This window comes from Zalophus californianus, chromosome 7 (genome assembly GCF_009762305.2).
Source record: "Zalophus californianus isolate mZalCal1 chromosome 7, mZalCal1.pri.v2, whole genome shotgun sequence".
NCBI lineage: Eukaryota > Metazoa > Chordata > Mammalia > Carnivora > Otariidae > Zalophus > Zalophus californianus.
In genome coordinates this window covers 91,605,050-91,629,712 of record NC_045601.1, presented here as the reverse complement: position 1 = coordinate 91,629,712, position 24,663 = coordinate 91,605,050, and the positions used below count along the sequence as shown (strand labels likewise).

The window sequence follows — 24,663 nt, the reverse complement described above, 5'->3', positions numbered from 1 at the left end:
ACTTTGGAAACTACTGCAGTGTATTCTGTGAAAGGCTTGCTCTGTGAGAAAGAAGAGCTCCTTGGTTTAATGCTGGGTTATTATACGACTTCTCAGAGTTTTCACTGTGCTATTGATGTAGGAAAGACGTTAGGGTTCGAAGCCAATGGCCAATGGCCAAGAAAGAATTCTTGAGAGGTCTTTGGTGCAAAAAAGTGGTTTTATTAAAGCCTGGCGACAGGACCTGTGGGCAGAAAGAGCTGCACTGGAGTCATGAGGAGTGGCCCATTATATACTTTCAAACTGGGAGTGGATTAAGCATAGCGTTAAGTCTCTAAGGAATTTGGGAAGCAAGGTTTCCAGGACCTTCAGGGGGCTAGCTATTATTGGGAAAAGGTTATTTATTGCTGTCTAATAAAACCTCAATCATGAGACCCTTCAGATGTATATCGGTGGGTCATATGTTTGGGGGATTATTGCCAACATGTATCTTGGGGGGTAGAGATAAAGGAAATTTCCAAAGTAATTTTTATGTGTTAAAGTAGACTTACAGGATCCTGGGGGTCAGGTCAAGATTGCCTTTTGCCCTTAGCAAAGTATTTAACATTGAGGCAGTTGAGTCCCTAGAGGAATGTCCCTCTGCCTGTTTTAAGGACTTGTCAGTGGGTTATAGGTAGCAAGGAAATTTAATTTTTCTTTTGCCCTTGTTTCCCACATCACTACTATACACTTGGATTCCTAAAAGGGGAGCAGAGTACTATATAATATTTTTTAAAAGGCTGAAGTCAGAGAGATCTGGATTCCAGATTTACCTACCACTCATGAACTATTTCACTTTTGACTGATTATTTAAATTCTCTGATCCTCAGTTTCCCTATCTGCACAATGGAAATAATGACATACTTCATTGGGTTATTATGTAGATCATGTAGGAAGATGAACGTAAAGTACTTAGCTGAGGGCCTGGCATAGAGTAAGCATTCAGTAAATATGAGTTCATTCCAACACACTCTTTTCTGTGGGCCACCCTATAGCACTAATATGCTGTGGAACACACTTTTAGAAATGTTCCAGATTAGACTATTCATTCACTGATTGTTTTATTAGTTTACTTTTTCAATTTGACAAATACTTACTGACTAGCTCCTAATTAATAGCTATAGTCATAGTAATAGGCTCAGGGTGACAGCTTAGATGGAATATTCTGAAGAACTTTGAAATCATTTTCAATTCAGCCAAAACGTGAGAGCCTCCCATGCGCCAGGCAGCATTTACTGCTCCACAGATACAGTGATGGCTGCGGCAGATGTGATTGCTACCCTCACAGAGGTGACTGTCTGAGGGAAGGACTGATGTGATAAATGGCCAACATTTAAGAGATAAATACAAAACAGCATGAACTGCAAGAGGGTGGATGGATAAGGTGGGGTGGCAGGATCAGGTGGGGTCTGCCCATGTCAGGTTTGCACTTTATTTTAAGCAGTTCTTACCTCATCCCAAGAGACACAGGGAGCCATTTTCAAGCACAAAGTCAGGGAATGACAAAATATTCGAAAAGACAACGTGAGCGCGTCAGTGGAAATAAACAAATAACCCCTTGAACTGAATAACTGCTAATCATTGTATGGAATGGTAGGCAATTTACATCACACACAGGCATCTCCACCCCTGTTTACTTCATTCCTAGCAATCAATAAATTCCATTGCCTCTTCATAAAATGTTGACTTTATAGTCTTTCATGTAGCATAAATTTACCCAGACTCTAATCAATTTTCCATTTCTGTGAAGAATGTTTTAATATGTGTTTGTGTTCTCCATTGCTTGGTAACTGGCAGGTGCATCACATTAGCACAGCTCTTAAACTGACCAAGCATAACCTGCTAGGTGTGGTAGGATCTGACAGTATTCATTTGATACAAAAATGGACTCTTTGTGGGAGGGCCTGGACTGACTGGCAAAGTTCAATTCTCTGGTGAGCTACAGGATAAACTGCAGAGGTTTACATTTCCACAAATGTCTATGACATCAATTTGCCATAAATATATTCAGGAGAGACAATTCTACTCCTGTGCATAGTCTATCCATTTTAGAGACATTTTTAATAAGCAGGAAATGCTTCTGTGGGGAGGGAAAATTCTGTGAGGTTGCTAAACGATGACAAAGCGCTGGAATGAACAAAAAGAACATTTGGCCTTTACAGTTTAGTGTCCTACGGACAGTATTCCAGAGGCAAACAGTTAGTAAGAATTTGATAGTGAATAGTCTTTGTTCTCTGTTTAAAAGCAGACAATAATAGCTGCATGCCTTCCTAGGAATTGAAATGTGAATTAAACTAATTTGATTTTTCATTTAGTGTGATTATTAGAAATTGGCTCCTGGGGGTACTTTTAAAATAAGAGGTAATGTTTCATAAGTAAGAGCTAAAATTTGCTTTCTTATTATTTTTCTAATTTGCAAAAATGTTGTTTTCATTTTGCTGCTTACTTTGGTATTTCTTTTATAATATTGGAACGATGTTCATACCACACTTTTATTGGGTTGCAAGATATATTTTATAAAGTTGTAATTTATTAAATCTTCTAGACTGAAAGAAGAGAAATAAGACACAAGAAATCCTGTACTTTCTTCTCTCTTTGAGAAGGAATCTGAAGGCTTATGAATAAAATGAGAAATATTTGAGAAAACATATCAGGATATAAAGTTTAGGGAAACCTTGGCACTGACTATATCAGTAAATATTAGGTGTAGCTACATATAACAGATAATGTATAATAAAATACCAGAGGTTTAAGCAAAACCAATTATTTCTCCCTCATTAACAAAAAAGTGTGATGTTGGACAATCCCTGAATGACAAGGTGGGTCTAGAGTTATCTGGGACTTAATTAAGCCTTTCCATCTTTTTGCTTCACCATCCTAGCATGTATCTTCCATTCTCAAGGTTGCTTTATGATCCAAGATGACTTCTGGAATTCGAGTCATCTCCCACACATTCTAGGCTTACAATGGACCTAAGAAAGAAGCAAGGGTGGGGGTCATGCCACTCTTCAGGAGATTTCCCAGAGGTCAGTACAATTCTCCAACACTTCTGCTTTTATCCAACTGTCCTAATTGAGTCCATGGCTGCACTCTGTTTTAAGGGAGGCTGGGACATTTTAGCTGGGCACATTACTGCCCCCAGTACACTAGGGATGTATTAATAAAAAAAGAGAATATATTGGTTGAGTAACTGGCAGACTCTGCCAGAACTAATATAATTCCCCAAGACAAAATACCTTACTATCTTGTTTTTAACAGGTGTGTGTGTGTGTGTGTGTGTGTGTGCACGCGCGCATGCACAGTCGTGCATGTATACATATATGTGACTAAATTCATACTGCTCATTGGTAGGAAGCATAATGCCTTTAGAGAAAGATGATAGAAATTAATTATAGACACCTAATGAAAGACTCTGAGCAGAAAATCTTTCCCAGATACACACACACACACACACACACACACACACACACACAGACTCATTTGCTTATGAACACAAAGTAATGGCAATAATTATTGGAACAATAACTGTAACTTTGCTCTGCGGCGACTGCCACTTGCACAAATGGAAAAAAAAAGGTGTTAATTCAATGCAGTGGGTTGGATTGCAGGAGTCCATCAAAGCTGTTTTTCACGAACATTTCAGTGTACAATAATACATGTATTTATTTTAAGTGCTGCTTTTTTAGAGGTGCCAATCTAACTTTTTTCTTTACAGATGCTGAAATAGAAAGAAAGGTGAAAGGCAGGAGGTGTGAACCTTCCCACTGAGCAAAAGGAGAGGCAATTCCCTCAGTTCTTAAGGAAGAAAAAATGCAGGACACTCAAAGGTTGCCTTCGACCCAGGGTGAGAGGAATCACTTTCCTGAGTGCTTTCTTGTGTGGCCACAATCGCCCCTGTCTTCTTGCTCCCCTCTGGGATTGGGCCTGATCTTTTAACATTTCTTTGTAACCAGGAGCTGGAAAATAGAGAATTTAAACATGGAGGGAAATGAGGGATATTGAGATGGGTTGAACAGCAGGGTAATCAAACAGCTGTTGAGTCGGAGAGAAAAAGCTGGATCATATCAGAGTGGATGCTATCAAAAGAGTTACGAGCTTACATGACAGAAAATTACATGTACTCGAAATATGCCATTACAAAATGCCAGCCTGACATTAAGCTGCTTTACAGAGGTATCATGTCCTTAAATAGCCTGGTGATTATCTGTATCCTGGAGCGCTGCTTTCCTACCTGACTTTGTAATACCCTGGCTTGTCTCTAATCACTTCAAAGAGTGTCACCAAGTTAGAAAAATTCTTAAAAGGAAATTAATTTTGATTTCCTTTGATATCCTAGAGAGTTTTCTTTCTAGCTAGGATGGAGATCCAGCCTTCTTTCCCACAATGACGAGACATAGCAGTTCTCTGTGAGGGTCAGAATCCTGGCTTGAACGCTCTTCAAAACAAAACAAAACAAAACAAAACAAAACAAAACAAAAGCATTTTCTATGTGTCCAGTGATGTGTTAAGCAATTTACATGAATCATCTCATTTAATTCTCATGAACTCTGTAAGTTAGGTTCTATTATTAGACTCTTTGAAGTTGCACATAGAGACCAAGTGACTTGCCCAAGATCACTCCGCAGGCTCCTAGCGGGGGCGAGTGGGGATTTTAACCCAGCCACGCTGATTCTAGGCTCTCAGTGTGCATGTTTCTCTACTTTCTTCAAAAGCTATGTTCCATTGACAGGGGCAGGCTGGGAGGATAAGGTAAATTAAGACATATTTTTAGAAAGGACACAGCCGGCAAGAAACAAGATGAAGCGTCCTCCCTTTGTCTTTAAAATGTGGTTTAAGAAAACCAGAAGAGCTTATGCCTGCATAGGAGGCAACAGGAAGTGTGAATGAGGAGCACAAATGTGGAAAGTAAAGCACTTTACAAAGGAAGGCAGCTGCGAATCTTCCATTTGCAGTGTTTGTTTATTTTGGCTCCTGTCATCACTGCCATGATTGCCCCAGGATGAATTCCCCAGTGGAACCATCAACAAGGTAGGAAACGTCATAATTATATTTCCTATTATCCCCCGAAGAATATATTAGTATGGTAGATATGGCTATGATCTGAAAGAAAAGTGCTATGTAGCAAATATAACTGCTGATAAAACTAGTTGATTTCTCATCCTCTGTTATTAACAAAAAGGCAAAGATTAAAAAAAGGAGTTTTGGATATTATTCTGTGCCTTTTCTCACGTGTAGTTGCAATTGGGCAATGACCATGCCGATTGGTTTGCTCTGTGTTTTCTCTATTGAATAGATATATCTCCAGTATGTTCTAGAGAATCTCTGGGAAGTCAGATTTGTAACAGTGAATGGTCCAAGAAATGATATGGGGCACTACCTCACACTAGCTGGGGTAGTAAAGAAAGTCCTGATGCTTGCTGGATGCAAAGATGGCTCCTGAAGGGAGCTGACATTCTGAGTGGGCATTTTTTTTGATTGTTAATGGAATGTTGATATGTTAAGCTCTCTTTCCTCGATCCCCAGCTTCTCTGGAGCTTTTGCTTGCCTACAAGATGCCTACAAGAGCTTGCACTTTTGCTAGTTTTGTATGGCAATATAGAAGTGTGGGAAAATTAAGGTCCCATAGGGTAACCCTCAATCAAAAGGAACCGTGAGTCAATGGTTAAGTGCTTTTCTCTCTTGTCCTTTGGACAGGCAATTCTCAGAATCGTTCCATACATTTCCTCATAAGATCGGACAATGTTGTCATTTTAGACAGTTCCTCATAAGGTCTCAGTAGAATCAAGCACAATTATCCATGCTTCAACCCCATAAGACACCTTTGTACTGACTTTCCCCCCTTTCCTGTTTTATTGCCTCTAAGTCTTTACTACACTCCTGTTTCTTGAGATCCTCGTTTCTAAAATAAACTACTTCAATGCAATTCTTTATCCAGGTTCAGCTTTGATGGGGGATCTAGGCTAAGACAATGCAACATCACCAAGGGAGTGATATTTATAGGCTAAAAGATAATGTGTGTGGGGGGGGTGTTTGTCTGGGGATGGTATTGGCATTTCACATGGCTTTCTCCCCTTTCCCAGATCCCTAAATAGTAGAATCCTGGTCCTCAGCCCTCTTCTCCTCTTTGTCTACCCTTTCTCCTTAGACAGTCTCCAGTTCTATGGTGTCAACCACCACCTCCACTTTGATGACTCTCCAAATTGTATCTTTAGTTGTGACCTCTCCCATGAGCTTGAGCATCATTTACCCATTTACCTTCATATCTTCTCCATTTGGATATCTAACAGGCATATTGCCCTTCATCTGTACACAATAAAACTCTTGTCTGCCTCCCAATAATGCCCTATAAAAACTCTGTTATGCTCCTAATCCTCCTCATGGCACCACAATCTACCCATAGTCCAAACAAATAAAATAAAGAAATCTAGATGTTCTTGATTCAGCCCTTCTCACACACGTCCCGGCAAATTCTGTCAATTCTATCTCCAGAACGGATTTCAAGTTCATCCACTTGTTTCCATCTCCACTGCCATCACCCTGGTCTTAGACAAAATTATCTTTTCTCAGGGTCACTGACAGAAGCCTTCTAAAATCGATATACTGTAGTCAGAATGGTTTAAACAAATACAAATACACCACTTGCCTCTTTAAAACCTTCCATTGGCTTCTTAAGGCACTGAGAAATAAAAGTCTAAAACCTTCCCATGTGCCTAAGACCCTTTATGATGTAGGCCCTGCTCATGTCAGAGATGGTTTTCTCCCTTGCTCCCTATGCTTTGCTAGAGTAGCAACTTCTCATTCTTCAAAAAGCCCAGGTTCCAGCACTCTTCAGAGTCTTTCATTTTTCTGAAACTTCTGCTTGAATAGTTGCTTTCCTGGTTTCATATGTCACATTTCTTGTTCTTTAGGCTTTAGCACAAATCCCTACTCTTCTGGAGTCATTCTTGTCATGAGCACCTGTCACCTTACTTACTCCCTACACTTCTTGGTTATTTCCTTCATAATTCTTTTCATAAACTTTATACTGTGTCTTGAACCGTTTTTATTTTCTTTTGATCCTCTCAGTTAGAAGGTAAGCTCCATGAGAGTAGGAATCTCAAATTGCTCTGGCACTTTCATGGACTATATTAATGGAAGGGTTAGTTATTTTGAGAAATTCCTTGGGATGGGTGCATGTAGGAATTTCTTCTTACCTACGATGAAATGAAGAGCCTAATAAATCAATCTAATTTTCTACTAGGAAGCAAAACTGATGATTCATCCTTTAGTAATCAAATTTTTTGTGACCAGCTACATTTTTCAATAGCTTTTACCTCAATAGAATGAATGGTTCTATTTTTATTGGAAATGACAAAACTTCAATCTCATCTGGTGTATGATGCCTTTTCTTATAAAAGTGACTTGGTTAACTTCTAATATAAATAACCCTGTCCCCAGAGAATGAAACTCATAGTACTTCTTAACTGCCCCTCTCCCAGCTACATATAAATCCATTGTCTCAATTTCCTTAAAGATATATATACCAAAAATTTCAATACCTTTTAGTCACAAATTCTTCTTTATTCTAGTTTCAATTTTCATACATGTTCTATCAGGGTGTGGTACGCTGGCTATTGATGAGTCAGCACAAGTTAGATCTGTTTGTTTCATTTTGCTCCTGGGGCAGAGTGACCTGTGCTCACTTTGATAGCCTTATTCCAGAATTTGATAACAAATACCATTAGCACCAAAGGGGTAAACTTCATTTCTAAAAAAAAAAAAACTTTTTTTAAGATTTTATTTATTTATTTTGACACAGAGAGAGGGAACACAAGCAGGGAGAGTGGGAGAGGAAGAAGCAGGCTTCCCGCTGAGCAGGGAGCCCGACGTGTAGCTCGATCCCAGGACCCTGGGATCATGACCTGAGCCAAAGGCGGATGCTTAACCGACTGAGCCACCCAGGGCTCAGTCGGTTAAGCATCTGACTCTTGACTTCCGCTCAGTTCATGAACTCAGGGTTGTGAGACGGAACCCCTTGAGAGTCTCTCTCTCTCTCCCTCTGCCCCCTCCCCCACCTCTCTCAAATCAATCAATCAATCAATCTCAAAAAAATTAAAAACAATACAATTTTTTATGGTGAAAATAAAATGAAACAGGTCCAGCCCTGAGTTGATAAAATATTAATACCAAATACTTTTACTTTTAATTATTTCTAGGAATATTTATAGACATATTATTTCTGTATATCAAAGCTAACATTATATTCTTAGGCAAGTTACTTCTTAAACAATCTTATTACAGCATCTTGTACTTTTTTAAATTTTTAAAATGTTTTTTAAAGATTTTATTTATTTATTTGACAGAGAGAAACACAGCAAGAGCAGGAACACAAGCAGGGAGAGTGGGAGAGAGAGAAGTAAGCTTCCCGCCGAGCAGGGAGCCCGATGCGGGGCTCAATCCCAGGACCCTGAGATCATGACCTGAACCGGAGGCAGATGCTTAATGACTGAGACACCCAGGCGCCCCCATCTTGTACCTTTTTGTAATTTAGGATTTCCACATACTGGATTTTCCTAAGGAGAAGCACATGGATATTATTTGTGATTTTGTTTCTTGTTATTCCCTAATCGTGTCATGGGTTTTGCTATCTTTAAACAAAAAAGAAACTTGTCTACCATACATAGATATGTTAATATTGTATCCTCAGTTTGCCAAAATGAGATAAAATGTTTTGATTTTATGTATTGCATCTGATTTTCCTTGTTACTCTTTGAGTATTAGAATGACTTTGAGATTTTATAATACAGAGATTTTTCTCTAGTCTAACCTCAGGGTAAACTCATTAACCTCCTTTGTAATTACATGACGGCTGTGAGAAATACCTGCTCAGGGATCCGTCTCATTAGCAGGGCTTGAAGAGAACCAAGGAAAGGATTAGACATATTTGATCAGTCAGGTGCTTTCCTTGATTCTGTTGACTTCTCCGCTCGTCACCTCCTTTGCCCGTGCACCATGCTTACTAATCACATGATCTTACCGTCCATGCAGAGGAGTCCAGACCTCCTGTACGGGCAGAGGCAGATGATATCTGTCCTGGATTTAGGAACAGAGGTGACCGTTCCCACATGGGCTGTTTTCACAGGTTGCAAACTGGCACATCTTGCCTGCGTACAACCTCGGACACTCTCAAAACCAGTTTCCATGATCACTGAGAAGGGAAAAGGAATGATAAAACCAATCAGAAAACAGCTGATCTTTTACACACAGGCACACATACACGCACAAATAAAATGAAAATTGCAGCTTGTCTTCTCCCTTTCTCTGTGTTTTTCAACTTTAAAGTATTTCTAGCTGTGTACTTCACAGTGAAAGCAGACTAGCAGCTTTATAGTTTGCCTGAAGCCATGAATTCTATTTTAAGCCATCTATTTTTATTTTTGATTTATCTCACCTTTTATTTCACACTAGGTGCCTTTTTAGGGCTTCATTAAATATGTGTGGCGCTGCCTCAGTAAAGTACTTCAAATGCCTATTAGAAGAAAACATCTTAGGTGCAACACTCAGAGGAGAATTTCAAGCTGGGGATAAGCTTCCTCCAGTGAGGACAGAGTCCTCCAAGAGCCACCCTTGAGGTAACTCAGAAAGAAAAGCCCCGTGGGGAGCCGTAATGACTCAACATCTCCCCCTCTTCAAATATGGCTGGGTGGCCCCAGGCTGAGAGTGTCTGTGAGAGCGGAGCTGAAAACTATGCTCACCTGCTGGGCAAGCTTCTCCAGAAGGGAAGGGGACCAGGAATCTGGTGTTTCTGCCTTCCCTGCATCTATCCCCCCCTTTTAAAGTAAAGGTAGCCCCAGGCTGCCTCTGTAGACTCGCTCCTCCACCATTCCTGTCGCGGGCTGACCTGGTAGCTGCTGTTGCGTTTGCCCATTCAGAGGGGAAAGCCCGGCAGAGAAGAGATGATTGAGGCCTAGCGGTGCAAGTGAAAGGGATTGGGGCAGATAGATCGACAGTTGCTACTATTATTTGGGTACTAAATGCAACCATTACTCTGCAGTTACACGAACCAGTGGATCTTAACCCCTTTTTTGGTCTTCGAGCCAGTTTGAATGGGGGTTTTGTCACTTACAGCTAAATGAATTCCATTGAATATTAATGCCCTTCCCTTCCCTTTTTTCCCCTGTCTTGCTTTAGTCCACACACCTTGCCATGTATGAATCTCTACAGTTTTTTTCCTTCTGCTTACATCTTGTCTTCTAAACATGCTGTTAATGCTTAAGGAAAGGTGGCAGGACTGTGCCAGATTAGGATGGCAGCATCCCTTGTTTCATGACTCCGCCTCCCAATCTACTTGCAGATCTTGCCCATACCAGGGAATTTTCCTCTTGTCCTCATCTTTCTGGTCTCTTCATAGCCTCTTTCCATCTTTTAACCCCCTTAGTCCAAAATAAATTTACTTGCCGGAAAGTATCATACTAATGAATACTCAATTTTGAAATCTGAAGAGCTTCCCTTTCCAAAAATGCACATACTTTCCTATTAATTCTCTATGTTAATGGGATGAAACACTTCCGAGAGAATTTATGTATCAGCAGGTGAATCTAGTTTTGGAGGGTGAGGCTTTGAGACCCTCCGATTTTGTTGACACGTAAGGTGCTGAACGTGAGTGCCAGTAATTTACTCATTTTATAACTTTCACGGCAACTTTCATACCGTTTTACACTAGGACAGAGAATCTCACAGGTTTTCAGAGATGGGAAAAAAAATTAAGGATCAATGACACTAAGATGGTTAAAAAGCACCCCCCAGAATTCTTTTGTTTTGGGGCTTCCATGCCAGAGTTTTGAGGACCCTTGAGCCAATGCTGTTCCTTCCTGCCTGAGAAGAGTGATGAAAGGGTAGCCAGACCACCTGGCAGGGACAGAGAGATACCTTCTGCTGTGACTTAAAGTGTTAGACAGGAACTTAGTGTTGTTTGGGGCCGTGGATAAATCCCATGTAATTTCGCCTCCACTCACTTAACTTGGAATTGAAAGCTCAGTATTAAGCATCTGTGTTCTGGGATAAAGTCCTGGCATACAACACTCTTGAAAGCTGCATTCTGGAAGGACCAAATTCGTCTTTTTATAGTAAAGGAGAATGCCACATATATGAAAGTCAAACGAATCTAAATATTGATTGATTTAAGTGCTTGAATCATATAGACCTAACCAGAGTTGAAATGCAGGAAAGATGCTTTTCTGTTACAAACCGAGAAAAGCACTAATTTTAATCATGTCCTATTGATCAATCAAGCCTCATTTCCTTTTTGCTTTCATCAGGTGTTGGAAGAAGTTGGTTGTTATAAATTCATGCGGAGATGACTAACTGCGTGCATCTGTACATCAGCAGGCGGCTAGAGCAGAGGGAGAAATGGAAATTCTATAGAAAATGCCCAATGAAAGGGGAAGATCACTGCATCTGGCTGACCAGGGGCAAGTGTCCAGAGCCCTCTTGCTCATCTTGATATTCCATTAGAAAGAGTCAGCGTTAACCAACTAAAATTTTGCCAGATGATGATGCCTCTATATATTTCACTTCAATTGTACCTTCGAGTTCCAAAATATTTCCCGGAGTGACAGATATTTCACCAGTAGTTTTTTTTTTTTTTTTTCCACCAGTAGTTTTACTAAAATCTATTTTTGCTACCAGTTGTATTACCTGGACCTAAAGGTTTCCTCTATTCAGATCTTGCCAAAGATCCCATTACTAAATCCCAACTTCTTCAAAAGCTAGCAAGTTGGCAGTGTTTGCTGTCACTTAACTCAAATGACACCTCTCCACACCCTGAAGCAAATGGCAGTGCTGACCAAGAAAGTAAGTGCCCTGAGGCTGAAGGACTTCCAGTAACAGTCCATGTTTGGAAACAATGATTGAAATAATGTCACCCTCCTTGACCCAGTTTACTGTAAATGTTGTACCATCACTGTGAATGTATTGGACACTGTTTAATTAGTCATGGGAGAATATATTTACGTGCAGTCCACTTTTTTAATTTGAAAAAGTTGTAAAAATCTTAACCCTTCACAGACCTGGGGACTACATAAGAAAGTGTTTTGCCAAGCTTCCTCTAAGGAAGTCAGGGCCCTTTTCTGAATTAAAAGTAGATCTGAGAAAGAACCCAGGTATCAGTGTTCTCACCGGTAAACCATAAGCCCATATTTACTGCCAATTGCTGTCAAGCAATATTGGCTGTGCACCTCTGTAGCAGACAGAGCCGTGTGCCATGGAATAAATGAGATTGCTTCTGCTCTTGTTTGGGAAGACAACATAAATGCATGAACTGATCTTTGTAAGACATAGCATAGGTATGTGAAAAGGGAATTTAGGCAGTAGGCAAGGATTTTTAAGGCCTTAGCTCTGTGATATGTGGATCCAAATGCCAGTAACTTCTAAAAGCTGCTCTGAGGACTGGCACCATAGAATTTTACCAGTGAATCATCCACTGGGCTTTTAAAATGCGGATTCCCGTGCTGCCCTTGCCTTCTGAGATTTTGATTTAGGAGAGCGAAGGTGAGACCCAAGATTCTGTATTTTAAAAATGTCATCATGTGACCCTCTTGCACAGCCTCCTTTGTGCCAAAAAAGCCAGCTCCCCTGAGACAGATTTTCTCAACAGAATGAAAGCTTGATGGGCATTAGATACTATTGTGCCTAGCAGGATGTCAGGGCATTATAATTTTCTCTTTTCAGGTTACATTTTAGCTTTTGACTAACATATATCTGAAAATACAATATTTATCTATTAAAGTGCAAAGATTAGAGGGTTTTTATTTTACTAGGGCCATATATGGTCTACTGCATGTATATTACACCTAACAACATAAAGTAGGAAAACATTCAGTCATTTTAAAGCTTAGTTAAAAAAATACTACCTATATAAGTGTATGCAAACATCTGTATATTTTGGCACTGTAACCATTATAGCATATTCAATTACAAGTCACAATATGGTTAGCATATCAAATGACTGTCATTAAGTTTCTAGAGGTATTAAAAATTATCTCTAGAAAATTTAGCTGAATAAAAAAATCAAAGATGCTGGCTTGAAAAGGATGCCCCTATTTACATAACAGCCAGATGCCTGAAAATGTTCTAGAACTAAAAGGACTCCTGCATGTATTAACTTAAAAAAATAAATAACTCTTCCTGCACTCTTTGTATCTAATGGATCATTAGCAGATTTCAAAGTTGACCACCCACGGTGTCAAGAGAGGGAGATTCTCCGCAGGAAAGTGAGCAGAAATGAGTCCTTATGAATAATGTCTCTAGATACTTCTAAAAAATAAAATTACTATTGGCAGAAATAACCCATCTCTATGTATAGGCTCTTCTATTTATAGCACCACAGCACTGGCTTAAGAATGTAAATGAGATCCCAAGTAGCTGCAGTTCAAGTGGAACTTTCATTCCTTTTTCATGAGTTTCACACCACCACAGTAAGAGTCGGCTGTTTACAAAGCAATGCTCACCAACCCCCCCACCCCCACCCCCAGTTTTCCTTACAATCTTTGAACTCCTTTCAAGTGAGTTGTCAGCTCTGCTTGGAGACTTGAGTGTCGCAGCATCCACAGATAGTTTGTCTCTAAGACAGAGCTGCCTAAAAGGATGTCATTTCTTGCTGTAAGGCACACCATCATCTTTGACATTTTTCATTTTTTTCTTTTTGAAAGTAGTCAAACGTGAATATAATAGAAAAAAAATGCAAAACCAAGATTATCCTAAGGTGGCTTAGAAAGTGAACTTAAGAAAACATAGTCTATTTAACATACCCCTGAAGGGAGAGCTCAGGGAAAATGTCCTTCAGTTTCAAGGAGCTTTCTTCTGTACGTGAAAAGATTTCATTAAAGGTAGAAACAAGATAAAAAAAAGGATATGGGCAGTAATAAAAGAGAATTACATGTGAAGAGATAATACACAAAATAGAGATAATTCACAACAGTATAAAATATTTTTGTCTCTTCTTTTCTAGGATCTGTCCAATTCAATTCTGTGCATATTTTGTGAAGGAAGATTGAATTTATGTTATAATCTCTCTCATCCCCCCCACCCCGCTCTCTCTTAAAGCCATGGTTCACTTTATAAAAAGTTCTTCATTGATAGAGAAGGATGATCAGAAATTTCCTTCCCAGCAAGAGCCATCTTTTTCATTCCTTTTGCCATGGGACCCACTAGTTCTTATGACATGGAGATAAAGCTTTGCTTCTAAGAGAGGAGCCTCAGAAAATATCAAATCCCAAACTGGGACCTAACATGGTACAAGTGGCCACAATCTAAATAACTGAAATGAGAGCTGCATGAGAATGTGCTGGCAGCGGTCAGCTGCTCATTATATGATAGGGAAATGAGGTGGGCAAAGATGAAACACACAATTAATTGAATCCAAATCAGTTAATGCTGGGAGAAGAGCAAACAGAAAAGAGTCTGGTACAAAGAGAAGTGGGTTGGGGAAAAAAGCATGAGGTGGAGGGTACCAGTGGGTGAGAAAATAAAAGAATGCATTAATAATTGTTGAATGATTATCTCATTTCACATGTCTAAAATTACCTCCCCCAATTAAAAAAATATCTCACGGTTTTAAGATTAGACTTTGTGACCAAGCAACAATTTCATAATAGATTTTTTTACTCCGTGTTCATTGCAAAATTAGCCAAGTCTCTAGTCCCCTGCACTGGTAGGGCAATTTGGGCAGGATTTAATATAACAGAATCAGTAAATGCAGTGCTTACAAAGCTCTGGAGTTCTTAGATAATTTCCCGTATACATAATGTGCCTATTTGGAGGCTATTTAAGGCTGGAAGAGTTGGTATAAGCTTTTAAAATGCTATTTTAACTCAACTAAAAAGAAACAAAAATTCTCTTAAAATATTTAAGCCAACAAAGTGCTGTTTCACCCATTCTTTTGACCTCACTAATGTTCATATACACACAATTTCTACTCAGCTGTTTCCGTGGTGAATTCAACTGTTGCCAGAGAGGTGGAAACAGTGCATGCAGCATTGATGATTGTTCTTTTCTGATATTAAGAAATATTTACAAAATTGCTGGGGGAGGGATTTATTCCTCACACACATAAGGAAGAGTAAATAACTCCCTAGAAAGATACACATTTATAAACACAGAAACATTCTTTATGAACACTGCTATATTCCTATGTTGAATTTGCAACAAAAAATTTAATTTATCCCAATTTCTCACTTTCATCAAGTGTTGAATGCTCTAATTTCACATGGGGAAAAAGCAAGAAATTCAGAGTACTTCTTGCCTCTAAATATGTTGATGCATCAGACTTGCTCTCAAACTACAGGAAAAGAGGGGGACATATGGAACGGTCCCAAACCTCCTTATACAGGTCAATGTCCTGAATAATATAGATCAGAAATTACTGACTAAAAGATGCTTAATGCCTACCCCTTGAACCACGTGGTATATTTAGCTTATAGTTCTGAGGTCCAGCTACAAGGTTTGCTATACAATTATAGGGAACAGGGCACCTGGGTGGCTCAGTCGGTTAAGCGTCTGCCTTTGGCTCAGGTCATAATCCCAGGGTCCTGGGATTGAGTTCCAGTGTCAGGCTTCCTGCTCCGCAGAGAGTCTCCTCTCTCTGCCCCTCCCTCTACTCATGCTCTCTCTCTCTCTCAAATAAAAATCTTAAAAAAAAAAAACAATTATAGGGAACAATATAAAATTTGCCACTCGACATTTACCCATCATACAAGAGATTATTTCCTCAGTCCCAAACCCAGCTCAGACCTTCAAGTCATGCAGCTTCTTCCCTGTAGCATATCCTACACGTTTGTGTTAGTCTAGGTAACATTCCTAATTCATTTGGCAAAAGGTTTGCATTAATTTTGGCTTTGACTCCTTTCCTCCTACAAAATTGGTTATTCAGATCTTTCCTAAGCTTTAAGCCCTGTGTCCCACATTCATGTGAGATGACTTCATTTCATAGTCTACAGATAAAATTGCAGTCACCAACATCAACTCTTGACTTCCCACATCGTCTCTTCTTGTTTCTCCATCCTTCTTTCTTTTTACCCTGTTGAAGGGTTTTAGGCAGAGAAATAATCATACTGTGTTTTAGAATTATCATTCTGAGGTTATGGTGTGGAAAATGTACTGGAGGGACACTGGGAAAAGAAGGGATGCCTTTTCTTCTCTTCTTACTCTTGTTGGGGACATATGCAAGAAACCCAGTGGAGCTCGCCCCCAGCAAGTTTCAGCAGCACCTCCTCAGTGAATTCCCACTAAGCCCATGCTCCAGCTGGGTTCCCTGTGAGACTCAGGGGCTATCCCAAACAAACTAGGGTCTCTGTCTGGAGTCATACTATTTCCCCAGTGGGCGGATTCTCAGCAAGTTTCAGTAGTATCCCCAAGAGTGGCTTTCCAGAAAGTTCTGCTGGCTCTCTAGTATGTGTTTCACAGGTCCCCCAGTGGGCAAAGTTCTAGTAAGTTTAGCAGCAGCCCTGTGGGTGGGTTCTCAGTGAGGTCCCTAGCATCACAGTGGATGGTTTCCCCATGAAGTTCCCATGGAGTTTCAGTGATACCCCAGCAAGTGGCTGCCTAGCAGGTTTTCTCAGCCCCTCAGTGGATAACTTCCTCTTTCCCAGTCCTGGCCTGTGGCATCTCAGTGAACTTTTCTATATCCGGTGACCACATGCTCTCTAAAGTAGTCTAAGTATAATCTGTGTGTGTGTGTGTGTGTGTGTGTGTGTGTGTGTGTGTGTCGTCTTCCAAATTTGTTCTTTCTTTGAATATTCTTCTCCAGCCCTAAAGGTAAGGATTCTCCCTACATTTGCTATACCTAAACTCTTAATGTACTCTTTGCCATTTAGGAGTTAATCCTGTTACTAGTTAATAATTCTTCATATTAAATATTCCTCAATTACTGTGCAGCTTCTGTCTCCTGACTGGACCCTGATTTATATACAGAGAAGCCAGTTGGGAGGAGGTTATCAATGAAATCCAAGCAGAAATGAGATAAGCTCAATGGAAGCCGGCACAGAGAGAAATGATTTAATAGATGTTTAGAGGAAAAATATGTATTTAACCTGATGGTTGGTTTCTGGTTTGGATAACTGAATGGATTTTGATGCCATTTTTAGAATTGAAGAATATGGATTTGGAAGGTAGGAGGAGAATATGATGAGCCAATTTTATACATATATTTGAAGCATCCATGGATATCCTAGGGAATATGTTAGGTAGTGTCAAAATAAATTATGATTGTAAAAAATAATTTGGTTTTGATTATAATTAAAAGAACCTATGGATTATTATGCTAGCTGGGGTTGGGGGAAGAGGCACCTGAAGTAAAATAAACTTTGACTCAAATACTTAAAGAATTTAAAGTGTTGGACCAGCTACTTACCATATCAATAAAATCAGAAAGGTGGCATTAAAAGTATTTATCCATTATACTTTTGTTACCACTACATGTGTGTGGAAACATGGTATGGCAAAGTTCTTTTTAAGCTTAAATGAATATTCTTTTTTTAAAATATTCTTTTATGAATACAATTACCATACATGCCATAGTTTTTTTGAGGACAATTTGGTTAACTTCGTGGGCACAGTTGAGATGCTAAGTCTATGTGAGAGAGCTCACTGGACAGAAAGCATGCCAGCTCATTTTCATGCAAAACTGTTCATGATTATGATGATGATGGTGATGATAATTCTTTATAAAATGAAATATGATGATGATGATGATAATTCCTTATAAAATGAAATATCTTTGATGAGTACTAAACTGGACAGGATGTCAGGGCAATAGGAGTAAACAGGCGCTATCCCAAACAAACTAGGATCTCTGTCTGGAGTCATAATATTTCCCCTTAGTCTATTGTTATGCTGAATATACTAACTAAATATAAAGAATTCCCGCCTAAAACTAATTCTGAAGTAGAAAAGCAATTATTTTATCTTATCTGTTGCATTATTTGGAAACATTGTATTAGAGTTCAAATTTACACATATTTAAGGCATGATCTTATAAGATTATTTTCTGTTAAGTTGATACAATTGAGATACAAAGCTTAGAGAAGTGAAAACAGCTTTCCTAAAAAAAGAACTACTGATAATAAATCACTGCTTTGCTACCTTTGATATGTAGTCTTCTCTTTTTTTTCTTTAATCCTGAAAGAGATAATTTGAGTTTTAAATACAAGAGGTTGAAAGTAGGCTTTTTCAATTAAAAGTTTACATTTTTAACTTCTTTGCACTGGAAAAGACTAAATCTCTTCTTGGAATTGGTTGACATGATGTTAAAATGGACCGTGCTATTTCTTTGAAAACCATGTACAATGGCCAGCCTTCATCAAAAGGTGTTTCCGCTGGAGGCAAGCTTCTCAGTTCAGTGACCTTATGGAAGGTAAAGGGCAGTTTTAAAAGCATTTATACCTAGTTAACATTTTTTTGACACTCTATTAGATGTGACAGTTTTCTTTTACATTAAATGGATTAAAAAAAGAGAATAGTCAACTTTTCCTGCTGTTTCCATAGTTTCAATTAGTTTCTTTCCCCTCAATTACTCTATCAGATGGGCTAGATAAGATTTCACTATTTGGGGGGATCATTTTAAGCCTCTTTTCCAGCAGTTTGTTATTTTTAAAGCTCCAATGATTCACCATAAAATGCATCTCCATCTGCAGGAAGCAATTCTTAAATTGCTTCACTCAACAAATCCAAAACTGCTAGGCTCACTATAGCACAGAAATAGAACTGGTTTGGAAGGGGATTACCTATTGGGCTCAGAAAACCTTCTTCTGAGACAGGTTATAGCATGGAACAGATCTCTGAATGCCAGAGGCAACTTTAAATTTTTTTTAGTAAGAATCGTTTGAAGTTTTGTTTCATGGGTTTGAACTGTTTTCTGGTAAAAAAGTTATATTTCCTTGTAACTAATATTATGAGTTGTTAGTTGTTGCGAGCTCTCTAATCAGTTCAATCTGAATTAAAATTTTCTCTGCAACTTAAAATTGTATTTGAATGGATACATATTTAAATACCCTTTTCTCAGAATTTATTAAATCTTAACTTGAATTCAGTTCATATTTTAAACAATTTTATTTAAATTCAATTTAGTTAACATACGGTGTATTATTAGTTTCAGGGGTAGAATTTAGTGGTTCATCAGTTGCATTAAAAACCCAGTGCCCTCCTTAATGCCCATCCCCCCAACCCCCCATGCACCTCCCCTCCAGCAACCCTCAGCTTGTTTCCCATAGTTAGGGGTCTTGAATTCAGTTCTTAATTCATTTCATTTAAAATTAATCTCTCTCCTTCCCCTTCTATGGCACATATATGCAAAATACTAGACTTTAGCATGGAGGAGTTATTACCAATAGAGTTGAATTTTGGACATAGGTTTTATTTACACTAACCTGTAAAATGGGGTAGAAAAATCTTGATTTATCTTAGTTGTTTTAAATCTAAGTAAAACAGAAACCAACAACAACAATGCAGGTCAAGGGACAAAGAGTTGTTTGCCAGTTTCTTATGTAGGAAGCTACTGCTATCCTTGGGACTTAGAAAGGTTGATTATTCTATAGGATTTTTAAAGACAGGACACAATTTATCTTAATCCTATGTCAGCATTTCCCTGAAACTGATTTAGCCTTTCACACTAGAAAGAAGAGACACAGTAGACCTTTTAATTGAAAAATCCTGCAGTTACTTTCAACCTCTGATATTGAAAATCAAGTTATCTTGTTCTAAAGAAGAACAAAAAAGAACTTGCTAATCTGGAAGTTATTCAGGACTCATTTATTATCAAAGTGTTGTTAGTGACTATCCCAATTCCTTCAGGAAACCTTTAGGTATGAAGGCGTATCAGAGTGCATAAAACAGACTCTTTAAGGGATACCTTGCTTTATTACAAAAGGTGTCACTCAAGTCTCCAATAAATAGCTTCGTACAAATATTTTTCACAGTCACCATTTGCCAAAAGCAATGCTTTCACATTGTGTTTAGTTTTGCACTAAAGTTCCTTGAAGGTGTTCCATGGCCTTCCTTCATGAGGAGCAAAGGGCTACTTTGCCATGCCTAAGCCAGAGATGTTCACTTTTATCTTGAATCATTTATTTTCTTTTTTCTTCTTTTAAGATTTTATTTATTTTTTGACAGAGACAGAGTACAAGCAGGGGGAGTGGCAGGGAGAGGGGAAAGCAGACTCCCTGCTGCGCAGAAAGCCCAATGTGGGGTTCGATCCCAGGACACTGGGATGACCTGAGCCGAAGGCAGACATTTAACCGACTGAGCCACCCAGGTGCCCCATTCTTTTCTTTTCTTTCTTTCTTTTTTTTTTTTAAAGATTTTATTTATTTATTTGAGAGAGAGACAGAGATAGTGAGAGAGAGCGTGAGCGGAGGGAGAGAGAGAAGCAGGCTCCCGCTGAGCAGGGAGCTGGACACGGGGCTCCAGCCCAGGACCCTGGGATCATGACCTGAGCCAAAGGCAGATGCTTAACCAACGGAGCCATCCAGGCGCCCCTCATTCATTTGTTTTCAACAAACATTTACTGGACTTCTCTGTGCCAGGCACTGCTAGGCACTGTAACACCGTGGTGAGTAAAATAGATACAGTGCCACTTTGTATTAAATTTACAGTCTGAATGGGGAGATAGGAATTAAACAATTGGGTATAAAAGGATAAATTATGTTAAGTGTTAAGAAAGAATATCACATGGCGCTACTTACAGGAACTGACAGCAGGGGGATTCTTTTAGATGGTGGGCAGAGGGGATTTTCAGTGGAATTAATAATTAGACTGAAATATAAAAAAATAAGGATCGGGCTAAGTGAAGAGTGGGGAGTGTTTCAAACAGTGTGCAACATGTATGAAGGCCAGGATATGAGAGAAACCCTGACACATCTCAGGATTCAGAAACAACCATTATGTCTAGAGTTCAGAAAAAGGGAGAAGATTTGAAGAACTAGGCGCAGGCTATGATCATGCAAGGATCTCTGATTTTATATCAAAATATACTCAACATTTCAGTCATATGTAATAGTGCGATTTTCCCCCATCAGTCGATCAAGGAGAACTGTAGAAAGAATCCCTACTATACATCATAACATAGTGTTCACCTTTCCTAGTTCAATGGCCTCATTCGGCCAGTAGTCAGTCACACTACTACATTACTCCTTAGCTTTTAAAGCAATGGCTTCCTACTACATTTGGAATAAAATCCAACTTTTTTTTTTTTTTTTTTTTTACGAGGGCCCACAGGGCTGGATGTGATCTGGCCCTTGCTTTCCTCTCTGACATGTCTCTTTCCACTTAATTACTGAGCTCCTGCTTCACCTGCCCTCAAGTGTAGCATGTCAGATCCCTGGGCTCAACTGACTTCAGATGTGGCTTTACTGTGCAGTTCCCAGGGAACTCGGGACTCAACAGATTCTACTTCTCACCATGAGAAGAGTATAAATCACTTTTGCCTTGGACCTGGGACCTCTCACAGACCCTTTTTACCCCCCATGCAAACATTGCCTAAAAGAGCAAGCTTAATGCTCCACTGGGCAACCTCAAAAAAGTGGTGGTCGGAATGCTTCTGCCTTTCACCCTTTAGGTGAACACTTCTTGCAGATAGATCTTCTGTAGGCTTTCAGGAGGTCCCTGCAGAATTGCACCCCACTCACCCAGAGCAGTGACTTGATCACTTCCCCTTCCACTGACTGCCCCCCCTGCTCTTTCTGTCCCCAGTCCTTTACTTGCTTTTTGGGATCACCTCCAAAAAATTGTACCTAAGCCTAGGGTACAACCTGTTTTTTGGGGGAACCTGAGCTTTGGTCCCGATCTTTCTGTTTTGCAAACCTTCTACATTTGCTCCCCATTTAAGCCCTTTGTGCTCTGCCTAGAACTCTCTTTCCCTTTTGTATGATCTTTGCATGGATGATGCCTTCTCATCATTAAGGTCTAGCTGACATGTTATGTCTTGAAAGGAGCCTATCCTTGAAATTAATGTTGCCGCCAGACTGTTCACCTCTATCGTTACTCTTAATATGTTTATTGCAACTGATCACTTTTGAAATGGTCCTGTTTATTTTCCTATAAATTTATTTGATTACTCATTTACTGCCCACTACCTAGAATGTATGCGTCAGGAGAGTAGAATCCTTAGTATGCAACAGAGACTTGTGTTCTCAGAGCCTAGAAGAGTGGCTGGCATATAATGGTTACCCAATAACATGTGTTGAAGGAATTAATGAAAAATTCCATGTGTTTTCAGGGTGAGATAATAAAATACAGAATGTAATTTTTTTTCTAAGAATATATACTGAAACAATCTCTTAAGTGCTCCTACTACTGAAGAGCTGTATGTAAAGTTTCTTTAAGGTAAATGAAAAGAAGACAAAAATATCCTGAGTTTTTAAATGGAGTTTTCTTTTGCTGACAACTTTCCACTTATTTTTAGTTTTACTAATAAAATCTGCTGACTGAATAGTGATTACTTTTGTGGGAGAAAAAATGGAATGGACTGGGAGGTGGCACAAGGGAGCATTCTTGGGTGTTGAAATACTTTATATCCTGACCAGGGTTGTGTATACATATGCAAAAATTCATTGAGTGGTACCCTTGAGATTTATGTATGTAAGTTATCTTTAAATATATATATTTAAAAACTCTTGACTTAGTTTGGTTTCTGGTAAGCAAAAATATAAACCAGTTTTGCAAGCATTAAGAATGCAAAAGCTTCTTTCATGTCAAGTTTGTTTTTAGGATAGTCCGTCAAATCCTGATTTTTGAAATTTTAGGTGGGTCAATAAAGAATACTTTGGACATATTTTTACATTTAAGTTATCAAATACACTTCATTAACATAGTGAAAGATCAATCTATATGCATATATTCCTGGAGAGAAGTCTTTCTTCCATAAAAATATTATTTTCTCTGGAAATATAATTTTTGTAAGTAGGAATTGCAGAGTAATTTAAATTACCTTATCAGCTGTTATGAAAATAATACATCTTAAAGTTTTTAATCCTTGGTCCTGTGAAGAAATACTCTATTGTCTGTGTGGACCACTTCCATTTTTATTAAATTTGTATTTGCCTGTTCTCTCCATTTGGGCCTCATGCTAAATTACATGGCTAAATTAATACCAGTTTAAGTGTAGTTTCTAAATGGAAATCTAATATCATCCAGTATCTTAGTCACAAATTCTTTGTTTTATAAATAGCAATTACGTTTTTTTGATGGTGCAGTGATGATTCCCATATTCCAAGAGGCACTGAAAGTCCAGAAGTAATTCAGCAGCATGAGGACGAACCTCTGTTGCTGGCCAAGTAGGCTGCTGCTTTTGTGGTATGGGCTGAGAGGTTGGAAGTTCTCCAGTCCAAAAATATCTGCCCATGGTCTTGTGGCTGCTCCATAAATATCTGTTTTCAGGGCTCTGTTCTTTTCAGGTAGAGAATTAAAGATTCTTCTCATACTTTAAGCACTACCTCAATGCCACCTTCTCAGTGATACCCATGGCCAGAACTAATTTCTTTTATTTTCAACACATTGATGCCATTCACTTACCCATTCAGACATTCAGTAATATTTATGAAGTCCTGGCATGAATCAGGCATAGAGTGGCCTTGAGGATAGCCAAATAAGACATGACTCCCTCTTAGTAAGGTTTTAGTTTAGATTAGTAGTTCTTAAAATTAGTTTCTCATTAGAACTGCTATGGGAAAATGCAGATTTGTCAAAAATACAGATCCACAGGCATGGGAAATGGGCATGTATATTTTTCACAAGTTTCTAGATGATTGTGATACACATTTCTGGTGACCTGGTTTCCATTCTTCCACAATATTTCCACTACAAGAACTTGACCCACTTTGGGAGTAAAAAGAGTCTTTATATTGAACTGAATCTCTCCAACTTATTTTAGATGTAAGCACTGGCTATGATTGTACTGCTTGGAGGGAATATTCTTCTTCCAGTGTGAATGGTGGATAGTGAGTGATATATCAAATATTTGTTGAGCACAAAATGAATGACTGACAATCTTTTCAAACTGAGCTATCTTCAGATGAAACATCTTTCATATGGCATGGCTTCAAGACCTATAAAAGAACTTTAAAATTGGCATCTGAGATTTCTAGTTTCTAGGGTGAAAAAAAAAAAGGAAATTTGATGCTCAATGCTTTTGTCATGCCTTCATTTAAAAGTGTCTAAATAACTTATACATTTTCTATTGAGCAAAAGAAAATAGTTTCATATTTAATGGCATGGATCACACAAAGATAATCTTAAACCTTTGATTTCAAAGAACATTGAGTTTTCTTTGGAGGACATTTTATAGGATTAAGACTTAACTTATTTTAAATTTGTATTTTAAGATACCTTGTTTACAAAACAAGACCTAGTCTCCATTTTCTAGGTTAGATAATATGAAATCAAGTCACAGTTGGAAATGCCATAGTCTGCACAAACTAAACACAAAGAGAAAAGAGAATGCATACACATGATTGCACACTGAAAAAATTTTGATGCTATTATTTAGATCAATGTGTTAAATATTTGGAAGATCCCAGGAATAACAATGTTATGCAAGGTGCAACATACCACATTTTCAAAATGATGAACTTTTAGGAATTTGGTAATGAGGTGATAATGAGATGATGAAGTGTGAAA

At 38.7% G+C, this 24,663-nt stretch overlaps 1 protein-coding gene across 1 annotated transcript in view; it reads right to left on the bottom strand.

Annotated features, from left to right (window-relative positions):
• The window catches only part of EYS (eyes shut homolog), a 1,577,782-nt gene that overhangs the window by 117,887 nt on the left and 1,435,232 nt on the right, over window positions 1-24,663 (bottom strand). Inside the window, 2 exon segments of the mRNA XM_027604057.2 lie at window positions 9,035-9,111; window positions 9,113-9,205. Of these exon segments, the coding sequence (XP_027459858.2) occupies window positions 9,035-9,111; window positions 9,113-9,205 (170 nt within the window).